The 25223-nt window shown below is 39.6% G+C and overlaps 2 protein-coding genes across 2 annotated transcripts; both read left to right on the forward strand.

Annotated features, from left to right (window-relative positions):
* The first annotated feature begins 341 nt into the window (after positions 1-341).
* Positions 342-13545, forward strand: tspan6 (tetraspanin 6). The gene is made up of 8 exons (XM_088344512.1): positions 342-565; positions 5357-5545; positions 5624-5698; positions 5783-5878; positions 8948-9103; positions 11054-11137; positions 11740-11829; positions 13027-13545. Exons 1-7 carry the CDS (start codon positions 479-481, stop codon positions 11806-11808), a joined length of 756 nt encoding a protein of 251 aa, XP_088200638.1. The 5' UTR covers positions 342-478; the 3' UTR covers positions 11809-11829; positions 13027-13545.
* A 6330-nt stretch (positions 13546-19875) lies between these two features.
* mid1ip1l (MID1 interacting protein 1, like) lies at positions 19876-22255 on the forward strand. Its single transcript, XM_088344513.1, has 2 exons — positions 19876-20108; positions 21202-22255. The coding sequence occupies exon 2, from the start codon at positions 21261-21263 to the stop codon at positions 21771-21773; it is 513 nt and encodes a 170-aa protein (XP_088200639.1). The 5' UTR covers positions 19876-20108; positions 21202-21260; the 3' UTR covers positions 21774-22255.
* The last annotated feature ends 2968 nt before the right edge of the window (positions 22256-25223 follow it).

Below are 25223 nucleotides of genomic sequence, written 5' to 3' on the forward strand. Positions count from 1 at the left end.
AACAGCTTGCCAACATCACTTTTGCCGTTCCATGTATTCCGTTACTCCCCAAGCCTGCACAAAATTTAGTATTTCTTTTTTTTAAATGCACTGGTCCCCAACAATGCCAAGACCATACCCACTCCCTTGTCTAAGTTCATTTAAATTTTCTCACTTTTATCTCTAGATAAAATACCAAATGGCTGTTTAGATCCTTATAGTAAACTACATTTAAGTGAATCAGAATTTCAATGTTTAGCATTTTTCCTTTGTTTTGGAGGCAATGCTGAGGAGGAACTTCTTACAATAAGACAGGTAACTTGACTTTTTATTACTCCACTTTTTTCCTTGGGAAAAGTAAGGTCGCAGTGGCGAATGACGTCACTTCCCCTTCAGTTTGCTAAGGACATAACCCCTCACCAACTTTTCTTCTCTGGGGGCTGCTTCGAACGGAGCTTTTGTTTTCTTTCTTTCTATTTACAAACAACAAAAGTCAAGCATGTCGCCACCTTCACGTCGGCTCCAGACGAAGCCCGTCATCACCTGTTTGAAGACGTTCCTCATCTCTTACAGTCTCATTTTCTGGGTGAGTTGCGACCATGTCGATGTGGAGGAAGGGGGAGGGGGTGGACTGCTTTAGGACAACAAGCTAAGAGCAACAATTGGCTACTAACTGGCCAGCCAATATAAATTAAACTAAAGGAGTAAAGTTATGATGATATAAAATCAAGTTTTCCCAGGAAAAAAATGTCCATAAACCTCGTCGTCGACAGCTGGCGGCGTTTAATTGTTGGATTTAAGTTGTGATGACGTCACCCTTTAAAGTACTTTGGATAGTGTTTTGGGGGGGTATTTTATTTAATATATTTCAAACGCTATTAGGATTGCAACAAAGTATTTTCTTGACGTTTGAGTAATTTTACAAATATTATTCATATGCAGAACTATATTTTAGACAAGCTCCAAAAACCAAAGTCTTTAGCGAATATGTCATAAAATACAGTATAGAAAATTGTCCTTCCAAAATAAAAGCACTGTCAGGTTGAACAAGTCTAGCCCCCAAACAGTTCACTTATATTTGAAAATACTATTTTGTGCTGTAATATCATTAGGTTTTCACTCTTATGATTGCCTGATAATTTGTAAAAATAACAACCACCTACCTAACCAATTATAGAGCCTTTAGGTGGAGGAAATCAATAAATCGTGACCAATGAAGTTGCTTTCCAATTTTGTTGAAAAGTTTTATTTTGATTAAAAAAAATAGTAAATATGTTTTGTTTGGGAGCTCAAATTCTGTGGATTTGGTAAATTGTTATGCAAAATCAGTTGGAAACTAATATGACAATTGATTGTTACACATTTAGCCTATGCAATTACCGTATTTTCTGGACTATAAGGCGTGTTTGAAGACTCCAAATTGGCTAGAAATTTGCAAGCGTCCCTTATAACCAGTTGGGCCTTACATACCACAAATTACAGTGAAAAAGATTGGAACTGCATACAGAAGTTATTTGTGTGCGGTACTACACACGGTTTTACGGTATGCTACCTTATCTATGCAATGCTTGATCAATCAAAAACATCCATCCATCCATTATCTGGACCGCTTATCCTCAGTAGGGTCACAGGGATGCTGGAGCCCATCCCAGCTATATTTGGGCAGTGGGCAGGGGACACCCTGAAGTGGTTGCCAGCTAGTCGCAGGGCACACAGGGACAGACAACTCACTCGCTTATTCCCACCTAGGGACAATTTGGACCGGTCAATTAGCCTAACATGCATATTTTTGGAATGTGGGAGGAAACCCACGCAAGCACGGGGAGAACATGCAAACTCCACACAGGAAGTTCAATCTCATGACCTCAGAACTGTGCTGCACGCGCATTAACCACTGCGCCACTGTGCTGCCCATCAATCAAAAAAATCGCTGACCAAATTTACAATATATATGTAATGGGAATCAAATCCGGGTCAGTGCAGTGAAATTGCCGATAAAACCACTAGACTACTCGTATGGCATATGAGAAGGCATTATATTTTCTCTCATCATCGGACCATTTTTGCTCTATGCAAGAAACAGATGTTGAAGAATGGAGAAAAAAAGAAAGTCGTCTTGATATAAATGAACGTAACGTCCGATTCATCATCAGATACACAAGTTGTTTCCTTCGTCATGCTTTTTAGCCTTTATTTATATCTTTTCGGATGGCTTTCCGTTTTTTTCATAGTATACTGTTCATGTGAAAATTAGATTACATCTAATGCCTTTTCGTATGTCATTTGTTTCACTAACGGTCAGGTTTCCTCACTCTCACTGCCTCAACCAGGGGTTAATTCCCGTTGCATACAATGTTTTGCGATTGTGGTCAGCAGAAATTGACTGCACTACTATATACCGTAAGTGTATAAAGTGCAACAATAGCTGTTAATTTTGTCTTAATTCCATCAATTAATATATGAAAAAATACTAATTTTGGGGTGTACGCCTTCTAATCCACTGCACCATATAGTGCAGGAAATACAGTAAATAACTTAAAGTATATATAATCTTATTCATGCATACATTAGTTTAGTGCTGTTTGTTCATAGCCACCTTTAATCAGGAAAACAATCTGTGTCAATGTCGCCAGGGCAGTTACCTCATTATCGTCATAGGTGGGGACATACAATTTGAAGATAAAGCACTACCAATGCGTCATGCATATCTGTTTGTTTAAACTTGTGCAGTGATTTCATTTCATCATTTACGTTGACATTGAAATAAAAAATAACTTGTGTGTATATTTTCTCTGGCCCTTTATTAACAATTTTTACAAACCAAGATAGTACAACAAATGACTTATTTGTTCTAATGCCTAAACTATATGTCCAAAATCGAAAAGGCAAAATCTTTACAATACTAGCAGAACAATAAACAGGAATTGAAAGTGGCATGGTACTCTTTCTGATGATACTAAAATGTAAAAGAACAAAAAACAAAGTTAACCGTAAATAACTGTATATAATAATCAGCGCTCCTCTCAACCGCTTTGCACACAATCCCACCAAAGATAACGATGAGTACATGCTGTAAACGGCCATCTGCAACCAACACAAAGTTCACACTAATGCTTTTATCGGTTGCCTTTATAGCTTCTGGAGCCAATAGCATGTCACCCTGCCCCCCACTTCAGGCGATATGGACAAGTAAACCATGTCACCGCAGTCCCAAACTGAGTTTCAAAGGGAATAATAGTCAAAATTGAATCACTCTGGAAATGTGTTTCCATACAAATACTCTTTTTGCTGCAAGGGGTATGCTTCAGAACAATATTTCCGAGCTACAGACACCAGTAAAAGTGTATAATTGTAACAGTGCCACCACACACTTGATATATAGAAACTGATGAAAACATGACTAAAATTGTACAAACAGCTTTTCTTAACTCATTATAAATCTATTTTGACTCGTAGGTTTCCATACATCTTTTCAAACACTTATTTGTGCCTCTACTTAAATTCAGAGTAGATATCAATGCTTCTGGATTTACAAAACTAATTGCATTCTAACAAAATCATATTGTATTTAAAATAAGGATGTTTGAGCAAAAATAGCAGGTATTTATGTCAATAGCAGGCATTTTTAAGGTATCAATGCTCATGACAGTTGCCTAGACCATTATGTGTTGCCATGGATTTTTGCCATTAGGAAATAATATTAAAGGGAATATTATACTAGTAGTTAAGGCTAAAAATGTCACTTTTTTACTGAATACAGTCAAGATAATTCCATATACTAATGGTATTGGTACCTGGTATCTGTTTGGAAGAATACTTAAGAGCTTAGTATTAGTATCAATCTGAAATCATGTAGGTTTGAATATTGTTAGTTTTTTTTTGTTTTTTTTAAATATAACCTCAATTTACACCCCATCATGGGATGATGAAATCAAGACTAATTCCTTATTAATTTAATTTTTACTTCCTGATTGTATAATGGCCACAATTATTACTCAAGAAGAAACAATTAAATTAAATTCATTATAGAGGAGGATTGTCGGTACCCATACAGTATGTATCTCAAAATGAGGTCTTGTACAGATACGTATTAGGAGTATTTGGTAGGGACCACCCATTTGCATCGATTGTGTCAGAAAAAAAAGTTGATTCTGATCCAATTGAGGTGGGGTTGCAATTTGCAATATATTTTCTTTGAACTTTCAATTTTCTAATCATGTTAAGAAACGACATGCATCTACACACAAACAATACGGTAGATTACCTTGGTTAAATTTAAACTACTAAAAAATACTGTCCAAAACGAGCACATTACATCCACATTTGACTATTAACTTTTCAGTTGAGGAAAAATTAAATGGGATCGATGTCATCAGATCTGTTTCAGTATTGAATAGAAAAAACAAGTGGGCTCAAGACAACTCTACCATATGCTGTTTTTGCTCAACAAAAGATTTTTCTTAATAAACCTTCAAAAAAGTCATTTAAAATGTACACTTGCTGGTGTTTTAGATGTGTACCTTTTAACCAGTGGAATCTGGTCAAATGTCCAACGCAGTTGCAGTTCTGCAGAAATGTTTTTTTTTTTTATTTCTGTCTGTCCCTCTGTAAAATGCTGATTAGGGCTGCAACTAACAACTATTTCAATTGTCTACTTGTCATGAGCATTCGAAACATTTAGTCAAATAATCTGATAATACTTGATTAAAACAAATTTTATTTGCATTTTGTGAATTACATTCAGTTGTTAACTGCAAACTCTGTAACAAAATTTTAACAACTGCCATTTATTCTTCAAACTGGATGCATTTATTTTAATTGTTTGCCAGGCTCAGTCTGGCATATTGCTTTAGCTCTTTTTATAGCAAAATATACACGTAGAAATGTGCAATGCATGTCATCAAAACCTTTTTGCTTGAATGTTACTTAAATGTCATCGAGGCAAGTCAAACTCCCATTTTTGGAATTGTCCCACGTGCTTTGTCCTTAAATGTTCGTGCATCACAGAGGTACTGCCTTGATAGGAAAGGTCTGCTTTGCAAAATTGCAATTAGTCTTTTTATTCGCCGTATCCAGGCTAAACTTTACCCAAATTTTGGAAGTTTAGGTACATGTTTTTGACTCCGAGCAGAGATTCTAATCATGGATGATGCTTCACACTGTCGAAAAAAACGAGTCTGATGACAGTAGTCGACAATGGAATTCATAGTCAACTAATTTTTTTTTTTAATCGATTTTTGTCCTCTAATCCTTGCACCCCTACTACTACTAAGATACCATGTTTTTTGTCGGCCAATTGTAAGTACTTGTTGAAAAGTACTGTCAATTCATCATAATCATGTACTTGATGATACGGCGATGCTGATTGGCTGCTTAGTTCACAGGCATGATCCTGCTGGCGGTGGGCGTATGGGGAAAAGTAAACCTGGAGGCGTACATCGCGTTGGCGTCCGACGAGACCACAAACGCACCGTACGTCCTCATCGGCACTGGCGCAGCCATCATCATATTCGGTCTTTTCGGCTGCTTCGCCACATGCCGCGGCAGCCCATGGATGCTCAAACTGGTCAGGAGAGAAGTTGCTTCCCTCTAATTCCAAACAAGAGCCCCACACAACTTTTGATATGTTTTTCTCTTCGTACAGTACGCCATGTTTTTGACTGTGGTTTTCCTTGCTGAGCTGGTGGCCGGAATATCTGGCTTCATCTTTAGGCACGAGGCGAGTTGTTAGAGATCAAAAGTTCAGTGTGATGTCTAAGACATGATTCTTATTGTTTTGTTTTTGTTTTTTTTCCCCACGCAGATAAAAGCAAAATTAGGCTTGGCATACAAAAATGCTGTCAAGTCCTACAACAGCACAGAAAGCAGCAGAAATGCAGTGGACGCCATTCAGAGGACTGTAAGTTGGACTGCCACTTGCGAGTACATATTTCTTAACTTTTTGGGATCCAACGCACAGTATGACTAAATCACTTGGGTAACTGCCATATATGTATACTCACATAGAAGCCAATTTTAGAACTAAAATACCGTACTGAAATCAGGGGTTTGGCTCATGCGCGTAAAACAAAATGAGCACAAGGGCCGTGATACAGGTAGAGACAATCAAGTCAGGAACTCTTTTGTCGTTTTGGCTCCATCGAGCCAGTCCTTGTAAGTCAGACTATATTTTGCATCCTTTGGCCTCCTTATTTCAGCCTCCGTCTTGTATCCACAATGGCCTGCAACTGTCATGTCCTCATGCCCCTCTTCTTTCTCCAATTCAGTCAATCAGTTCTGTCCGATTCTGTTTGGGAGGAACAACATTTCATTTTATTGTGATTTAGTGTGTTTTATTGCTTTTTTGCCTATAACAGTGAGTCCCAAAAAGGTTTGTGATAAGGGGATGGAAAACAATGACAAGAAAAATGATTACAAAATAGGAAAATAATGTGTGAGTCCGCTCCATCGTTTGTTTAAAATTTATTTTTTCTCTTGATTTTGAGTGTACAGTGGGACCTTGCTACTTCGCGGTTCCACGTTCGCGGGTTCAGAGCTTCACAGGTCTAAAAAATAATAATAAAATGAAATATATATCTATTTTTTTAATGTTTTTTTTTTAGCATTTTTGAAGGGGCGTTGCTACTTCGCGGATTTTCACTTTTCGCGGGTGGTTTTGGTCCCCATTAACCGCGTTAACAGAGGGATTATTGTCTCATCTCATTAGCTGCACCGCTTATCCTCAGTAGGGTCGCAGGGGTGCTTGAGTCCATCCCAGCAATCATCGGGCAGTGGGCAGGGGACACCCTGAACTGGTTGCCAGCCAATCGCAGGGCACACAGGGACAGACAACTCGCTCGCTCATTCACACCTAGGGACAATTTGGACCGGCCAATCCACCTGAAATGCATGTCTTTGGAATGTGGGAGGAAACCGGAGTGCCCGGAGGAAACCCACGCAAGCGCGGGGAGAACATACAAACTCCGCACAGTAAGTCCGGTACCCACACAGGAGGTTCCCAAGACCTTAGAACTGTGCCGCACACGCGCTAACCACTGCGGCACCGTGCTGCCCAGGGATTACTGTATTACCGTATTTTCCGCACTATAAGGCGCACCTAAAAGTCTTAATTTTTTTCAAAAGCTGACCATGCGCCTTATAATACAGTGCGCCTTATTTATGGATCAATATTAAATCGCAAAGTCTTCAACATAACTTGCAGCCGCCGACTAGATTTTCCTCCGGACGCCAAGTAGTCCGCAGTGTATGCTGGGATTTATTTACCGGCGTTTCATTGGCTAACCAATGTGTCAATCATCATTTGAATCGATCACTAAGTTATTCGGAGGTCAAGGGGCGGATCTTTTTTATCATTTTCAGGCTGGCATTGGCTTAAACTGTAAAACAAAGCCTGCATTTGGCCGAAAAAGATGTGTCAATCATCAGTTGAATCGATCACTATTGGCTAAAGTTATTCGGAGGTCAAGGGGCGGATCCTTTTTATCATTTACTGGCTGGCATTGGCTTAAACTGTAAAACAAAGCCTGCAATTGGCCGAAAAAGATGTGTCAATCATCAGTTGAATCGATCACTATTGGCTAAAGTTATTCGGAGGTCAAGGGGCCGATCCTTTTTATTATTTACAGGCTGGCATTGGCTAAAGCGGCAAAACAAAGCCTGCATTTGGCCGAAAAAGATGAATGCGTATAGCACGTGGTTTGACGGCACACAGAAAGCATTTTTTTACTATTCTGTATTTGTAATAAGTTTGACTGAATCATCTGACTTTTTTGTCGACGTTCCCATTGTAGCACCTTATAATCCGGTGCGCCTTATCTATGGAAGATATAGGACCAAAAACTATTTTTGGGGGGTGCGCCCTATAACCCGGTGCGCCCTATAGTGCGGAAAATATGGTACTCTTTATTATCTACGCATTTAAATAATTATTGTTGTTTAGATACATGTTTAAAATTCAAAGAGAAAGAATACACCTGAAAATAGAAAAAATACTTGCAAGTTTGAAAGGAAACTATAGAATATATACACAGAATATTAAACACAAGTCAAGTCATGTTTATTTGTATAGCCCTTAATCACAAAGAGTCTTAAAGGGCTGCACAGATCAAAGACTTATGCAAACTACAGACTATTATGACACTATCCCGTTATATTGTCAACGTAAATTATAGGTTATTCATATGGTATAGAATAGAAATGTGTTTTAAGCTTAGATTTACACATTTCCACTGAGGTTGCAGATGTTCATTCATTTAAACTGTTTCTTTTCAAAATGAGAACGACAATGCTTAAAATTTGCAAAAGTAATTTCCAGTGAGACATTATTTTTATATTTGAAATGTACGTACAATTGTCATCTCCCCCAACAATTTGTTACAATGACAATTTACCTGTACTGCTTTCTGAATAGATAAGTATAAAATAAGAGCACTCTGATGCCAATTACTGTTTTGGAAGAATATTACCATAGTTACTCTGCTGATCACTGGGAATCCACAAATATTTTGCATTTCAAAACTTTTTGCAAATATTTGCATTATATTTTCACTGAATAGATGAAATTGGGCGATGTATACCCTGGAGATGGGTTCACAGCACTCTGGTTGAGAAAAATTGCTTGAGTCAATTCAGACAAGCACTTTTTTTTTGGTTCAATGTTCAACTCGCTGTTTATTTTTGCTGCTCTTTTCACATACATTTGACAACATGAATAACCAATAAAAATAACTAACAGAGGATATATAGAGGTTTTTTTTTTTTTTTTGCAAAGTGATTTTTACTTCTTTTTCATCACTTTCTATAGAATAAATGGATGTTTTAAGTGGTTTGGAAATTGAGTACATTTTTATAAAAAGCGAATCACATTTAATTGATTTGCTGGTTAACAAACATGCTTTCTGATTTTGCTTCACGGCCATCATTGTGCCTTTCAACCTGCAAGCAAAGGTGTCTTCTTGTTTACTTGTAGTTGCAGTGCTGCGGCGTGAAAAACTACACGGACTGGGCCGAAACTGACTATTTTAAAGAGGAAGGCATCCCCTCTAGTTGCTGCAAAGTCAACACCAATTGCTCTCCAGAGACCCTGAAAGACATGGACAAGGCTCAGAGTGAAGTGTACAACACTGTGAGTTCAAAATTCCGTGAGGTTACATAGCACTGAGAAAACACACCGAAGTTGCGGGGTAATGTTTTCCGACGCAGCCAATGCAGATTTTTTTTTTATCATTTAATTTTTGTACACTATTATACAAAGGTATGGGGTCACTTAGAGATGTCCTTATTTTTGAAGGTAAGTCACTGTTTTTCAATGGAAATAACATTAAACTAATCAGAAATACACCCCATACATTTTTACGTGGCAAATAACTATTTTAGATGCAAATTTCTGGTTTTAATGCAATATCTACATAGGTTTACAGAGGCCAAATTCCAACAACCAGGACTCCAGGGTTCTTATAGCACATTGTGTTTGCTAATTGCATTAGAAGGCTAACAGGTGATTAGAAAACCTTTGTGCAAAAATCTTAGCACAGCAGTAAACAGTTTAGCTGGTTAGAGAAGCTATAAAACTGACTTTCCTTTCAGCTACTTGGGTATCTGGAGCATCACATTTGTGGGTGTGAATAAAGGTTCATAATGGCCAGAAAAAGAGCACTTTCATGAGAAACTCGACCGTCTATTCTTGTTTTAAAAAATTAAGGTTACTACATGCGAGAAACTACCAAGAAACTAAAAATCTACAAGATTGGTTACTCCTCCTTTCAGAGAACAGTGCAAACAGGCTCTAACCCCAGTGGAAAAAGAAGTGGCAAGACAAAGTTAGAGTTTCTAGTTCTAGAAATAGGCGCCATACATGTCTTTAGCTCACAGCTTGGTTAAAAAGTACCTGCAAAACACAGTTGTCAACGTCTACAATGAAGAGGCGACTCCAAGATGCTCTCTTTTAAGTCAGTGAGAGAAAGCCATATCTTAGACTGGCCCACTCAAGGGAAAAGATTAATACAGGTAAAAGAATATCGACATTGGAAAACTTATTTCAAATCTAATTAATTTGTGAAGCATTTTTCAGGCAATAAATTGCCATTCAAAGTGCTGTATGAAACATGCAGTGTACAATAAGAAAATAAAATCCTATCCATTATCCCAGTGCAAAAACCTGAAACACGTAACACAGACATATTCAATGGTTAACATACAATACAAACCAAATAAACAGTAATAGGATTTAAAATGTGATTATGACAAGGCACAATTTAACCGTGTAAGGAAATTGACCTGAAAGGGAGGGTTACTTACACTGATAGGAATGGCAGCAGGTGGCCTCGGGATTTCAGCAATTTAACAACACCATACCAGTGTGGGCGTCCAAAGTAAGGAAACATTGTAATATAAAAGTATAAATAAAAACAACTGCAGGACAAAACCTAAAGCTGTGAAGTAAAAATAAGTATAAGACAGTAAAGCATTAGAAGTTGAACAAATCAATGCTAAATAAAAATGAACTGTTCGAAAAGTGGGTCTTGAGAATCCTCTTAAAAGATGTAGGGTCCCACATTCTATCAAGCATGGTCCTTTACTTACCTCTACTGGTGTTATGAGCTAGTGAATTCGCTTCTCCACCGCGAATTTCTTATAATTAGTGTTAAATATCCACTTAGATCTTCCTGGGTAGTTTTTAATATCTCTCAATGCTCCCGTGTATTGTCTTCAAAGAACTTAGGCTTTCTTCTACATTCCAAAAATATTTATGAAACTCTTGTAGTTTATTGGGCTGAATGTGAACACAAATGCTAGCTTGTCTCCATCCAGTCTTTTACTTCCTCTACTTCTCAGCCCAAATCTTCTTGAATAGGTTTCTGGATATCCACTGTGATAATCCTACAATTAATCCATGACATTCTTAGACATTCACAGATTTTATTTTGTCATATTGACTTACATCAAAACAAATTTTGATGCAGTTTCAAAACACTTGATACACATATTATAAATAATAATAATAATGATAATTTATTGACAGCATTGGATAATTAGAAAGTTGATCACAACCAGGATTCCTTTGTCTTGCCTGCAGGGTTGCTTCTCATTGGTGACTAACGTGATGGAGTCCAACCTGGGTATCATTGCTGGAATCTCCTTCGGAATTGCCTTCTTCCAGGTACTTGCACATGATATGTCATAGTGATCCCCATTATAAAAAATATAATATTAATATAGCAAAACTTGAAAAATAGGTTTAAAATATTGTCAAATAAAAAAATACAACCAGAATTAATAAATTCTATAACCTCCTGAGCCACTGTGACCACAAATGCGACAAAAATTACATTATCAATTTAGGAATTGTTTAAGCTTGAAAAAAACATGATCCGGTGCCAGGAATGAACTTTTAAAACATTTTTGATGGAATGCATGCCTTGATATTTTTCAAATAAATAATTGTGAACTGACTCCAAAAAAAGCTTGGTAAACACTGCCTTAACTTAAAAGTTTGCCGGCCTACAAATTGTATTTGTTTTTATGCTTTTATCTTCATATGTTGCTCACTGGGATCTTATTTTCCTTAAATGGAAGCTAAACGTGTACCACCTGTCAAAAGAATAATGTGGAGCAGTCAGGAAGGTACTGTTAAATAGTATTTCAATTACTTGTAATCCAAGATATCATTGAATAATGTTTGCAAAGGAACATGCTAAAAAAAACATCAAAAGACAAACGCTCTTACTTAATCTGCTTGTTAATTTCTACCATTTTACTCAGCTCATTGGGATATTCCTGGCCTGCTGCTTGTCTCGATACATTACCAACAACCAATACGAGATGGTGTAAAAGTGCCTCTCCTTCACCAAGGTAAAACAAAACTCGGTTGCATTCATGTTAAGCAGATACAGTGGCTTGCAAAACTATTTGGCCCCCTTCAACTTTGTGATCTTTTGCAAAATTTCAGACTTCAAACAAAGATCTAAAACTGTATCGAAGAATCAACAATAAGTAGGACACAATCATGAAGTGGAACACACTTTATTGGATATTTTAAACTTTTTCAACAAATAAAAAACGAAAAAGTGGGTTGCAAAACAATTCAGCCCCATTGAGTTAATACTTTGTAGCGCCACCTTTTGCTGCGATTACAGCTGCAAGTCGCTTGGGGTATGTCTTTATCAGTTTTGCACATCGAGAAACTGATATTTTTTTCCACATGTTTGGTGTGTCTCCCAGGTGGATTGTGGCAAACTTTAAACTTTTTATGGACATCTTTTAAGAAATGGCTTCCATCTTACCACTCTTCCATAAAGGCCAAATTTGTGCAGTATACAACTGATTGTTGTCCAATGGACAGATTCTCCCACCTCAGCTGTAGACCTCTGCAGTTCATCCAGAGTGATCATGGGCCTCTTGGCTGATCAATGTTATCCTTGTATGAGCTGAAAGTTTAGGGGAATGGCCCGATCTTGGTCGATTTGCAGTGGTCTGATACTCCTTCCGTTTCAATATTATTGCTTCCACATGCTCTTTGGGATGTTTAAAGCTTGGGAAATCTTTTTGTATCCAAATCAAGCTTTAATCTTCTCCACAACAGTATCTCGGACCTGCCTGGTGTGTTCCCCGTTCTTCATGATGCTCTCTGTGCTTCAAACAGACCTCTGAGACTATCACATTCCAGGTGCATTTATACAGAGACTTGATTACACACAGGTGGATTCCATTTATCGTCGTTAGTCATTTAGATCAACATTGAATCATTTAGAGATCCTGACTGAACTTCTGGACAGTTTGCTGCACTAAAAATGGGTTGAATCATTTTGCACACCCAATTTTTCATTTTTTTATTTGTTAAAAAAAGTTTCAAATATCCAATAAAGTGTGTTCCAGTTCATGATTTTGTCCCACTTATTGTTGATGATTCACAAAAAAATTACAGTTTAATATCTTGATGTTTGAAGTCTGAAATGTGGCAAAAGGTCACAAAGTTCAAGGGTGGAAATAGTTTCGCAAGCCACTGTATAGCCTAAAATGTTTAAGCGCTTTCTTATCATGTGTTTCCAGGTGATGTTGAGTGCCTCTCCTGATCTGAATGACTGAAGCTAATTTGATTTTTAAAAATTTTATCAAGTGAGAGCCCAAATTTGACTCTGTATTTTTTTATAAGATGGCATGATAGATAAACGGAAGGGAACATTTCAAAGGGACTTTGAAAGTGTACTTTGATCCAGTTGTTTCAACTTGTTATACTAGGAAAAAAAGGGAATTGATGTTTAGGCTAGAGGTCATTTCGTTGACGTTATTTGTTTTCTTTTGTGTTTAAGTACACGTCATTGTGTCCAGGCTTTCAGTTTTTAAATAGTTTTGCTGCCTATTTTGTAATTTTGCTGAAATGTGTACAAGTAGAATGACAAACTGACAAGGGATTGTGCATGAGGTTATTTTTGATGGGCGTGGCGTACTGTGTGTTAAGTGCCAAGTTCAATGACTCACATTTTTATATCAGTATTTAATTGATTTTCATCTGTATGTGATGCATGTGAAATATTAAAAGGGATAAAAAAAAATAAAAGGTTAATTCACTCAACGTGTTTGCCCTCTACATTTTTGATAAGATTGTCTTAAAAAACTGACCTTGCGTACTCATAACACATATATTTTGAGAAATGTATGTTGCTGCTTCTGAAGCATCACCAATAGTTTTTGCAGCTGTATTTACCTATAGTTTTTTTATTATAATTAATTTTTAACTTTGCTTGAAATTCCCCACCTAGTCAAGTCATGTTTATTGGAATAGCCCTCATTCATAAAAAGTCTGAAAGGGCTGCACAGACCATAATTACAACATCCCATGATCTGAAACCTCCATGAAGGCAAGGAAAACTCAGAAACTTCAGAATGAGAGAAAAAAGCCACACATGAGATAATTCCCCCTTCAGAGATTACCAGGCTGCATGTATTTGTTAACCTAACAGCCCTTTATTGTCTTTTTGTTAACTTTTCTTCACAAGATGCATGAGCCTGAAGATGTAGGTCGCAGATTCTGGTCCTCGAGGGCACCCATAAAATGGGATTTCAACATAGGGTGTGTGGACTTTGAATTCAGGCTATGCACCCACTTATTCTCAGTAGGGTCGCGAGTTTGTTTGTTTGTTTGTACATGATTCAAATTGAATCGTTTCTTCCGGTGCCGTCACGAATGGCAGCCACTCCAGCAGCTCCCGTGTTATTTTCGATTGTTCTCAGCTCAGGGATGCTGCTGGAAATGTGAATTTCCCTTCGGGGATGAATAAAGTATCTATCTATCTATCTAAGTCCCATCCCAGCTGTCCTCGGGCAGTGGGCAGGGGACACCCTGAACTGGTTGGCATCCATTTGCAGGTCACACAGAGCCAGACAACTTACTTGCTCATTCACACCTAGGGACAATTTGGACCGTCGAATTAAACTGATATGCATATTTTTGGAATGTGGGAAGAAACCGGATTGCAAGGAGAAAACCCACGCAGGCACCGGGAGAATGCTATATCTGGTATTGAACCCTGGACCTACGCAGTGTGGGGCTGCACGCTAACCACCCTCTACTGTGCCGCTGATAGGCAAATTACTTACAGTAAAATGATTTAACCATTTTTATCAATGAATAGAATACAAATTTTGGAAATTGTGTTTATGATAGAGCAGGGTTCGCCAACCCTTTTAACCCGAGAGCTAGTTCTTTGTTACTGAACAATGCGAGGGCTACCAAGTCAAGTCATTTTTATTTGTATAACCCTAAATCACGAAGAGTCTCAAAGGGCTTCACAGATTATTACACTATATTACACAGACTATTTTTCAGCCGACGAGAAGAGTAGTACCAGTTTAAATGAATTTCTAAATAAGCAACTAATTACCGTATTTTCCGCACTATACGGCGCACCGTGTTATAAGGCGCACCTTCAATGAATGATATATTTTAAAACTTTTTCCATAAGGCGCACTGCATTATAAGGCGCTACAGTAGAGGCTGTAGTTACGTTATGCAACCAATAGATGGTGCCGCGCTAAAGGGAATGTCAATAAAACAGTCAGATAGGCCAGTCAAACTTTATTAATAGATAACAAACAAGCTTTCCACAACTCCATTCACTCCCAAAATGAATAAACAGCTGTTTTATTATTTTCCCTGCGGTAAAGCATTTTCGTGACACATCTTTAACATCTTTGAATAACAGCAAGGCTTAACATTTTACTTTTCCTCCATTTAGTCAACACGCAAAAAAACGTCTGATACTGTTATGGTAAATTAAACGTTACTGCAATCACAATATAGTGACACTCGTAATGTGCAAAAACAATAACAAGTGCAAAACAATAACAATAAATCAATAACATAATAACTGTAAAATGTCAAACATAAACACACAAAAGAAAAACATAAAGCTCACTCTATCAGCTCCTCATCTACGAATCCCTCGAATTCTTCTTCTGCAGTGTTCGAATTGCTGCTGCTCTATTTCCGTGTTCTACTGCTTGACTGATCGCCTTGAGTGTAAACTCTGCGTTATAAGCGTGTCTCTCAATAGGAGCCATTTCAGGGTCTTTATACAAACGCACAAATAAAAGAGAATCGTTGTTTAATATTTCCCAGTATGCACAGCGCACTTCTTCTACACTAAAAATGGAGTCTGTGGCTGCTTACCGTAAGTTGCGAGACCTGTCGCGGCTCAATATTGATCCATATATAAGGCACCGGATTATAAGGCGCATGGTCAGCTTTTAAAAAAAAAAAAAAAAAGATTTTAGGTGCGCCTTATAGTGCGGAAGTACGGTACTATGTTGTCACAATTTAATGTTTTTACAAGGGTGTAATAGAAGTAGGGTTAAAATCGGCACAGTTGACCACTTAAACATTGAAGACACTGATCTTGTCAAATAATTCTCATGGCAGTTAGAAATCGAATGTCCTAAAGAAAAAAAATCACTATGGACGCGTCTTCTCACGTCTTTGACTCGCGAGGCTGCTGTGACGCCTGTCATCACAGCAAACATCAAAAACCTGCTGTTGTCTCAATGAGTCTAGGCCCTCACATTAATATATTAATTATAACAACCATGTCAGCAACCTGTGATGTACATTTAAAGTAAAAATGGGGTTTTGTTAACTTTTGGTGTGACATTTCTTCATTTTCCTCATGTTGTGGTTTTTGAGTTTTTCCTTGCCCTCATGTCGGTTTTAGATCAGGGGATGGTGTCATAATAGTCTGTGGTTTGCAATAATCTGTGGTCTGTGCAGCCCTTTGAGGCTCCTTGGGATTAAGGGCTATACAAATAAATTTGACTTGACTATGGCTTATCAAAACCAGTCCTTGGGCTACTAAGAAAAAGGTTCCCTTGTCAGCAAGCACAATGTTAAAGACCCCTGTGGTACAGTAACCAGTTAACACTATTTTCTACTTGGTTAAATCGCAATGTTCAGTGGTAAACTTCTATTGCTAAGATAAGGGGTATGTTAAAGGGACGGTGCATATTAATTGACGACTTGATTTTGAATATGTTATGGTGCAACTAAAAACAAGTGCTACAAAGCACAAGGAAAAATAAAAACTACGGAGACCCTTTAGTGTTCAAAATGCACCCATCTCATCTCATTAGCTGCACAGCTTATCCTCAGTAGGGTCGCGGGGGTGCTGGAGCCCATCCCAGCTATATTCGGGCAGTGGGCAGGGGACACCCTGAACTGGTTGCCAGCCAGTCGCAGGGCACACAGGGACAGACAACTCACTCGCTCATTCACACCTATGGGCAATTTGGACCGGCCAATCCACCTGAAATGCATGTCGGAATGCACCTGTACTTGCCGTGCCTTTTGGAGGTTTTTGTGTACCTGTAGCAGCAAGATGACAGACAATGATGTTGGCTTTCTCTAGGTTAGGCTCAAGGTCTCATCTCATCTCATTAGCCGTACTGCTTATCCTCAGTAGGGTCGCGGGGGGGCTGTAGCCCATCCCAGCAATCATCGGGCAGTTGGCAGGGGACACCCTGAACTGGTTGCCAGCCAATCGCAGGGCACACAGGGACAGACAACTCATTCGCTCATTCACACCTAGGGACAATTTGGACCGGCCAATTCACCTGAAATGCATGTCTTTGGAATGTGGGAGGAAACCGGAGTGCCCGGAGGAAACCTACGCAAGCACGGGGAGAACATACAAACTCCGCACAGAAAGTCTGGTATGTAAAGTAAATTCTAAATTCTCAACCCATGAGTATTTTGAAAAACAAATCACTTTCATATGATAGTTAATTTATTTTTGCTTATTGCTTAGATCAGTGTTGTTTACGCTTGAATGTTTTTTTTTACCACCAGGAGGCGCTAAATAATCTCATCTCATTAGCTGCACCGCCTATCCTCAGTAGGGTCGCGGGGGTGCTGGAGCCCATCCCAGCAATCATCGGGCAGTGGGCGGGGGACACCCTAAACTGGTTGCCAGCCAATCGCAGGGCACACGGGGACAGACAACTCACTCGGTCATTCACACCTAGGGACAATTTGGACCGGCCAATTCACCTGAAATGCATGTTTTTGGAATGTGGGAGGAAACCGGAGTGCCCGGAGGAAACCCACGCAAGCACGGGGAGAACATACAAACTCCGCACAGGAAGTCTGGAGCTGGATTTGAATGCTATACTAAAAATACACTCCCTTTGGTAATTAAATGTACAGGAAAATAGAATGACTTCCAATAAAAACACTGCGTCAATTGAAATGTTTAATCTCAACACAGTTACATGTTCATGAATACCAATGAAATATGATAATTAGTTGATCTCTGTACAGGAAAAAAATATTTGAATACAACCTTTACACTGTTGCCATATAAAGTTTCTGATGACTTCATTTCAATTGCGCTTTTCAAGCTATGAGATAAAGTAATCAGTGTAATTTAATATCCCAACTTCCTGATTTTTAGTATCACATGGCATGGACCGCAACTTGAGCCGCTAACTGAATCCAATAAGGCTTTTTCATTTTTGACCGTTACAATAGCTGCTTTTAATTGTACTTTAATTACTGATTGATCCTGATGATGCCAGAGTTTAGCGTCATGCTAAATAGTTATAATTTTATATTTGGCTGTCATCAAACATTATTACTGTTATTATCATTACTATTATTATATTTCTTATGTTATTTTCTGTGCCTTTATTTCCTGTGAATTTGTACCAAAACCTATTACTGTGTTGTCGTCAGCAAATAGAATATATTTTGATTTCAATTATACATTACATAAGTAATTTACATGCAGTAAAAAAACTATTGCAGACCATTGGGGAACTTGTTTGAAAGGTTTTGCATCATGCTAAACAGTACATACTCAATGTATGTCTGTAATTGAATATCGTTTTTATTTATATTATTACTATTATTACTATTACTTTGAAATGATTTTTACTATTGTTAGTCCAACTACTTTTGAATGACGTCATTATCCACCGTCACGTTTGAAAGTCAGTCAAGTCAAGTCAAGTAATTTTTATTTGTATAGCCCTTAATCACAAAGAGTCTCAAAGGGCTTCACAGGTTATTACACATGAGCAGTTTGGGTTATTCATATGCTATAGAGTAGAAGTGAGTTTTAAGCTTAGATTTAAACGTTTCCACTGAGGTTGCAGATCGGATCTCAGGGGGAAGAGCATTCCACAACACCGGTGCCCGGATGGAGAACGCTCTCGAACCAGCGGAACACTTCTTGGCTCTTGGGATCCCCAGAAGACCGGCGCTCTCAGAGCTAAGGCTTCGGGCCGGCACAACACCGGAACATAGGGGGAGATCAGATCTGAAAGATATGAGGGGGAAAGTCCATGTATGATTTTGTATAATAATAAGAGAACCTTGAAATCACATCTTAGGCTAACAGGGAGCCAATGCAGGTTAGCCAAAATTGGGGTGATGTGATGTGATCTGACTTTTTTGTCCTAGATAAAAGCCTCGCTGCGGCATTTTGTACCAGCTGAAGACTCTTGAGTCTGGTCATCGGAAGACCGGAGAGTAGCGCATTACAGTAATCAAGACGGGAGGTAACAAACGCGTGAATTATAATCTCCGCATCCGACTGAGACAGAATAGGACGAATTTTAGCAATGTTACGAAGATGGAAGAAAGCGGTTCTAGTAATTTTCTTCACATGTGTTTGAAAGGACAAATCTTTTCAGAGTTAAGATGCAAGAAATTGAGTGACATCCACTCTTTTATCTCAGTGAGGCAGGCCTCCAAATTTGCACAGTTTAGTGTGGCAGATTCCTCCATCGGGAGATATAGTTGTCAGTTTTGCCAGCGACAACGGCTGAAATGCACTTTATACTTGAAGAAAACGGTACCATTTGGTGGTAAGATTTTTTTTGGTTTGAACACTTTTATTGACACTATTAACAGCAAATAAATAATGTGAGGTTTGAACATTTTTTCTCGACAATCTTAACAGCAATTAAGCATATTCACAATTTCGTTATATTTCCGACATTTTTAACAGCAATTAAACACACAATTTCATTGTACATTATTAATTACTTATCTGGGGAAATACAAGTTTAACGTGGGCAGACTGCGCTACGAAACGTTAAAATGATAATTGACTAAATAAACACAGGGTGGCGCTAGCAGGCTAAAAAGTAGCCATGATGAGTCCATGGATGAAAGCCATTCCCGGTGACTTTTTTGAAACACTTTGTAACAAAGGCAGCGTTTTATACAATACGAAATACTATAATTGAAGCAAAAACAGTTGTTGGCTTTGTTGTTCAATGTTAATAGATTCTGACGGCATTTTGTGCGTATTAAAGACATTTCGATTGACGCCCGTACCGGTGACCCGCAATTGGCTCAAATAAGATCATACGCTCTCAAGTCCCGCCTTTTGTGGTCTTACAACCAATGAAATCACGAGGAAAGGACAGTAGGGCAGGATTTGGCTGCCATCACAACCAGCCGCCGGCTGAGCGGTATATAAACGGGATTCATCCGTTTGTCAAACAAGGAAATTTGGACGTTTCCCTCACGGCCGGTGGACACCGGAGATCCCCCCCACTCCCCCAAAAAGAAAGGGAAATTATCCCCTTGGCACCCCAACATAAACATTTCATTGATCTACCTCGTAATTTAGGTAAGTTCCATTTTGATATCTATCGTGTTGGTTTGATGCAGGAAGTCAAGGTCATGCTACAGCTAAATACTGAAAGGAGATAGAAGCATACCTGATAATATATACGTTTTCCCCTTATGTTATAGTTTTTTTTTTTACATATTATATCAAATTGTGTACGCCGTATAACAGTTTATGTACGGGAAAACATTTAAGTCATGATTTTTTGTTGTTGTATTAAAAAATCTGTGAGACCCGGCCTCGTCTTTTACATTGTGTGTCTAATTCGGATGGTATCGGTCACTGTTGCAGGCGACAACGCCATCGTAGTTTAATAATAATGCCAAGGTGCACTAGAAAAATAATTCTTGACGTTTTCACAAATTGTCCTAATATCTGTACTGTATAAGGCGCACCGAATTTTAACGTTCACACCCAAAAATTGTAATTTAACCCGGGTTGTGGCGGTGAGCGCGCAAACACAAAAGTCATTAAATCAACAGTGATATAGATGACCTACGAAAAGGCATTTGATTTTCTCCTTATCAGATTACTTTCCCAGAGTGGTAAAGTGTCACAGCAACAACACAGATTCAAATCCTGTTGAATATGTTTTGCGATTTTGGTCAGCGACGTTGCACAAACTTGTTTGGTTGGGTTGCGTTGAATCCCTCAACCACTAGGGTCGTAGGGGCCATATTTCCTATGGTGTATCTTAGGAAAGTACATCCTGATGGTGACCATCCCTCTCCATGATAGCACAATGCGGTAGTTTACCTTTAAACCTTGTGAACGCACGCCTATAATGACTTTATGCATTTCCAATCATGTCCACCGTATTCAAGGCGTACCCCGTTATAAGTAGTAGATTAAAATCTCTGACTTATTTGGGGTTTTTAGGTGTGCCTTTTAGTCTAGAAAATACTGTTTCTTTTTATTCTACATAGTCTGTCTTTGTGAATAAGTAGGTACCGCGTTTTGTAAGGATTATTATCGCTTAACAAGTGCAACTACAATCTTAAATAAGGGGAGCAATGGGCTGAGGTTGACCGGTATGGATTAAAGCAGTTAAACGGGCGCGCACACAGTCTGATCCTTCTTGTTCTCTTTGCAGCTCAAGCCTTAAAGCCACCTGCCAGTTTCACCGTAACAAAGCCTTGAAAACCTGAAGCCATGATGATGCAAATCAGCAGCAGTGACTCTGCCAGCAACAAGCATTCCCTCATCAACGTCATGCATCGCTTCATCGCGGCCACCAACAACATGGACGAGACCATCATGGTGCCTAGCCTTTTAAGAGACATGCCACTGGAGGAGCAAGCCGCCACGCAGATGGAGGCAAACAACAATCACCTCTGCAGTGACGAGTGTCCCAACAAGCAGCAAAGGGACATGTACGAGCACTACCTGCTCCTCAAATCGATCAAGAACGACATGGAATGGGGTCTGCTAAAGCGGGAGATGAGCAGTGGAGCTAGCTTCCTGGAGATTGCCGTCAAGCAGGAAGAGCAGCAGAAGGCCAGCATCACCGGTGAGATCCCCATGGAAGACAACCCCGACTTAGAGCGGCAGTTTCACTTTCACCTCCGCGGACTCTTTGGGGTTCTGTCAAAGCTCACCATGCAGGCAGACCATCTCACCAACCGATACAAGCGGGAGATCGGAGGGGGAAACTTCATGAGATAAAAAAATAACTTTTCTTCCTCACTCTTCTTCCTTGGTACTGCTCGACAGGGATCCTCTTGGCAATGGAGCGGGGCCATCTTGCACTCCACGTCCTCCCTACCCTCTTGACGTAGACCAGTGATGCCGAAGGCACGTTTTTGGCCTGCTTGAGCAGGATTCCCAATGTTTTGAATGCTCGGTGGAGGTTTTGTGGTCCTGATGAAAGCACAGCAGCTCGTGAATTGTTTGGTGTCAATAAAAAGCTCGGCTGTAGGAGAAATTGGAATGCTGGTTATTCTGTCCCTCCTTCCCACTTTCCATTTTTTTTCTTTTTAACTTAAAATGTTGTTTTAATGCTGAGCTCAAGAGTTCTACTGTAACTTTGTGTGCCTTGACTCTTTTGGCCCTGTTCATTTGTATCCTGTTGCTCAAATGCTTCAAAGTCGTATGGCTCATCTCAAGTGTGTTTTGTATTGTCTAATTGAATAAATAATTGAAACCTGTTTTACTTCTATTAATGAAATATAAAGGGGGGTTGTATATAACTTAGTGCCGGGTTGGGAAAACAATTTGACTTAAGAGCTAAATTGGGTAAAGACTTTTGGCTAAAGGGGCAGGGTAAACAAATGAGTAGCTATCTGTCCATAATCTTTATTCGGATACTTCTGTACCACACGAGAGGAAAATAATGTATGCATAGTATCGCACAGGCACCAATTCCTGTGGTGTGTCTTGGGAAAGTAAAGCCTCGTGATGCCCATCAGTCTCCAGGCCAACATATGTTTCCACTCTGTAATCAACCGGAGACCTTCCTTGCTTATCCTCAGTAGGGTCGTGGGAGTGCTGGAGACCTTCCCTGCCATGTTCGGGCAGTGGACAGGGGACACCTGGGCCTGGTTGATAGCTAGTGGCAGGGCACATGGGGACAGACAACTCACTGGCTCATTTACACCTAGGCACAATTTGGACCAGACAATTAACCTGACGTGCATGTTTTCCGAATGTGGGAGAAAACTGGAGATCTCAGAGGAAACCCACGCAAGCACATCTTATCCCTCTCCAGGCTGTTATCTTGGGTAGAGCGTGTTCTCCCCCACACGAAACATAGGACTGGTTTCAGTTGTTACCAGAAGCAGGAGGATCCTGTTGTTTTCCTGTGTAAATCGTCATCCCACTCTTCAGAGATGAGCGAGACTTGGGCATTGACTGGCAGCGGTAGGCCAGAATTTTTTATTCTACACAACATGAGGCTCACCAAAAATGACCTGACTCTATTGTCCGCCATCTTGCTGCTACAGCTAGCCAGATAAATCAAAAACCTTGTAAAAGGCTCAGCAAATAATGAGAAGAAAAGTGGTGTGGTTTGTTCACTTTTAGTCTGCATAGTTTGTAATCTTCCTTGAGCATTGTAGCACTCGTTTTTTATTTCACTACATGATACAGCAACATGTAGTGTTCAAATGTTACACAGTGTCCTTGAAATTACAGTTTAGACCTCATCCTAATGTTCTATAATAATTATCTTATTTCTGAAATGAGAATGAATCAACAAAATGATCTTGTTTTGTCCAATCATGGGCTGGCCTTTTAACAAGCTTCTGTTCAGCAAAGATTCCATCATAGGACCTTGTAAACAACCAATTACTGCTGTGCTCCAGAAAACAGGCACATTTTGGGGGGCTTAAAATCGAAATCCTGGCAAATTCAATATACTTTAAGTGTACTGTATAGCAAAATGGGCATCCCTTATGATGGTTAAATACTGGTACATTATGTCTACGGTAATATATTGCTTAGAAGATTAGACCATATATTAAACTTCACCTGAGCCTGACACACCTAGAGGAGAAGAACACCCATGTGCAGATGCTGTTCCTGGACTTCAGTTCAGTATTCAACACCATCATCCCACAACACCTGGTAGACAAAATGAGACTCCTGGGTTTCAACACCCCCCTGCGGAACTGGCTGCTGGACTTCCTCACTGACAGACCCCAGTCAGTGCGGATTGGTCAGAACATCTCCGATGTCATCAACCTCAGCACGGGCTCCCCCCAAGGCTGTGTCCTGAGCCCCTTGCTGTTCACCCTGATGACACACGACTGCGTCCCTAGGTCCGCCACAAACCACATCGTGAAGTTTGCGGACGACACAACAGTGGTGGGCCTCATCAGGGACAACAACGACCTGGCCTAGAGAGAGGAGGTGGAGCAGTTGGTGGGCTGGTGCAGGGACAACAGCCTGGTCCTGAATGTTGACAAAACTAAAGAAATCATTGTCGACTTCAGAAAAAACCAGCCCAACCATGCCCCACTTTTCATCAACAACAAGGCTGTGGAGGTTGTCAGCAGCATCAAGTATCTAGGGGTGCACATCACAAACAAACTCACCTGGTCCGTGAACACTGCATCACTGGTTAAGAGGGCACAGCAGCGCCTGTACTTCCTGCGGAGGATGAGGAGAGCCCGCCTGCCCCCACCCTCCCTCATCACATTCTACAGGGGCACCATAGAGAGTATCCTGACCAGCTGTATCTCTGTGTGGTGTGGAGGCTGCAGCGCTACCGACTGGGGTAGTGTGAGGAGGGTGACGAGGACAGCAGAGAAAATCATCGGGACTTCTCTTCCCTCCATTCAGGACATTGGCCAGAAGCGCTGCCTATCCCAAGCTAAGAACATTATCAGGGATCCCTCTCACCCCCATCATGGACTGTTCACTCTGCTAGCCTCTGGGAAGAGGTACTGCAGTGTGCGGTGCAGGACCACCAGGTTCCACAATAGTCTTGTCCCCCTGGCCATTAGACTGTTAAATGGTCAATCAAACACATAGTAAATCTAAACTGCTGCTAATCTGTACATCTGTGGGTTCTGTTTGACTTTTTGCACTACTGGCAGTTCTTTATAGCTAGCCACTCCTTGCACATGTAACAGAGTTGAAATTTGATTGTTTTGAATGTTTTTTTGAATTCTCACAAAATCTGTGTTTTTGTTGTATTACTGTTAATATTCCGGTACCTCATTCAGTTGTTAAGTCATGGGCGTCTGCGACTGTTCTTTTCGTTTGGCACTTTATGGGCTTCAGCGCTTGCCGTAGCTTAAATAAGTTTGTAAGCGTTGAAGGTAAGATGTGCCCAATATCAGTTGGATAAAAAAAAAATGCATATTTTGCTAGACATTTGAGCTGCTTTCGAAATTATTTTTGTATATAAAGATATATAAGTTGTTCTAAATGATGTATATTAAAAAAGCACTAAATAAGAGGTTAAGCAATACAGCTTGAAATGAAGATGCAACGTGTTTTGATGCAAACACGCCACGAGGTGCGGCCTGTTGAGTGATGACCCGTTCTTTTGTATCTTTAATATTTTAGATAATTGCAGTCGTGAACAGAAGCCCCTGACTTTTGTATTGTTTTGTTTATTGAATGCAGGTACGTGTGAAAGTTATGTTCATTGTTATTATCGAAGTTTCA

Source organism: Urocampus carinirostris, chromosome 9 (assembly GCF_059441175.1).
Source record: "Urocampus carinirostris isolate Australia breed hairy pipefish chromosome 9, RoL_Ucar_1.0, whole genome shotgun sequence".
Taxonomy (NCBI): domain Eukaryota; kingdom Metazoa; phylum Chordata; class Actinopteri; order Syngnathiformes; family Syngnathidae; genus Urocampus; species Urocampus carinirostris.

What these genes read in the sequence shown, in the direction of transcription:
- mid1ip1l (XM_088344513.1), top strand. Translation starts at nt 21,261, where the DNA reads ATGATGATGCAAATCAGCAGCAGTGACTCTGCCAGCAACAAGCATTCC.
- tspan6 (XM_088344512.1), top strand. Translation starts at nt 479, where the DNA reads ATGTCGCCACCTTCACGTCGGCTCCAGACGAAGCCCGTCATCACCTGT. An exon ending in CTTACAGTCTCATTTTCTGG is followed by an intron (nt 566 to 5,356) that starts GTGAGTTGCGAC and finishes TTGGCTGCTTAG; the next exon opens with TTCACAGGCATGATCCTGCT. An exon ending in TGGACGCCATTCAGAGGACT is followed by an intron (nt 5,879 to 8,947) that starts GTAAGTTGGACT and finishes GTTTACTTGTAG; the next exon opens with TTGCAGTGCTGCGGCGTGAA.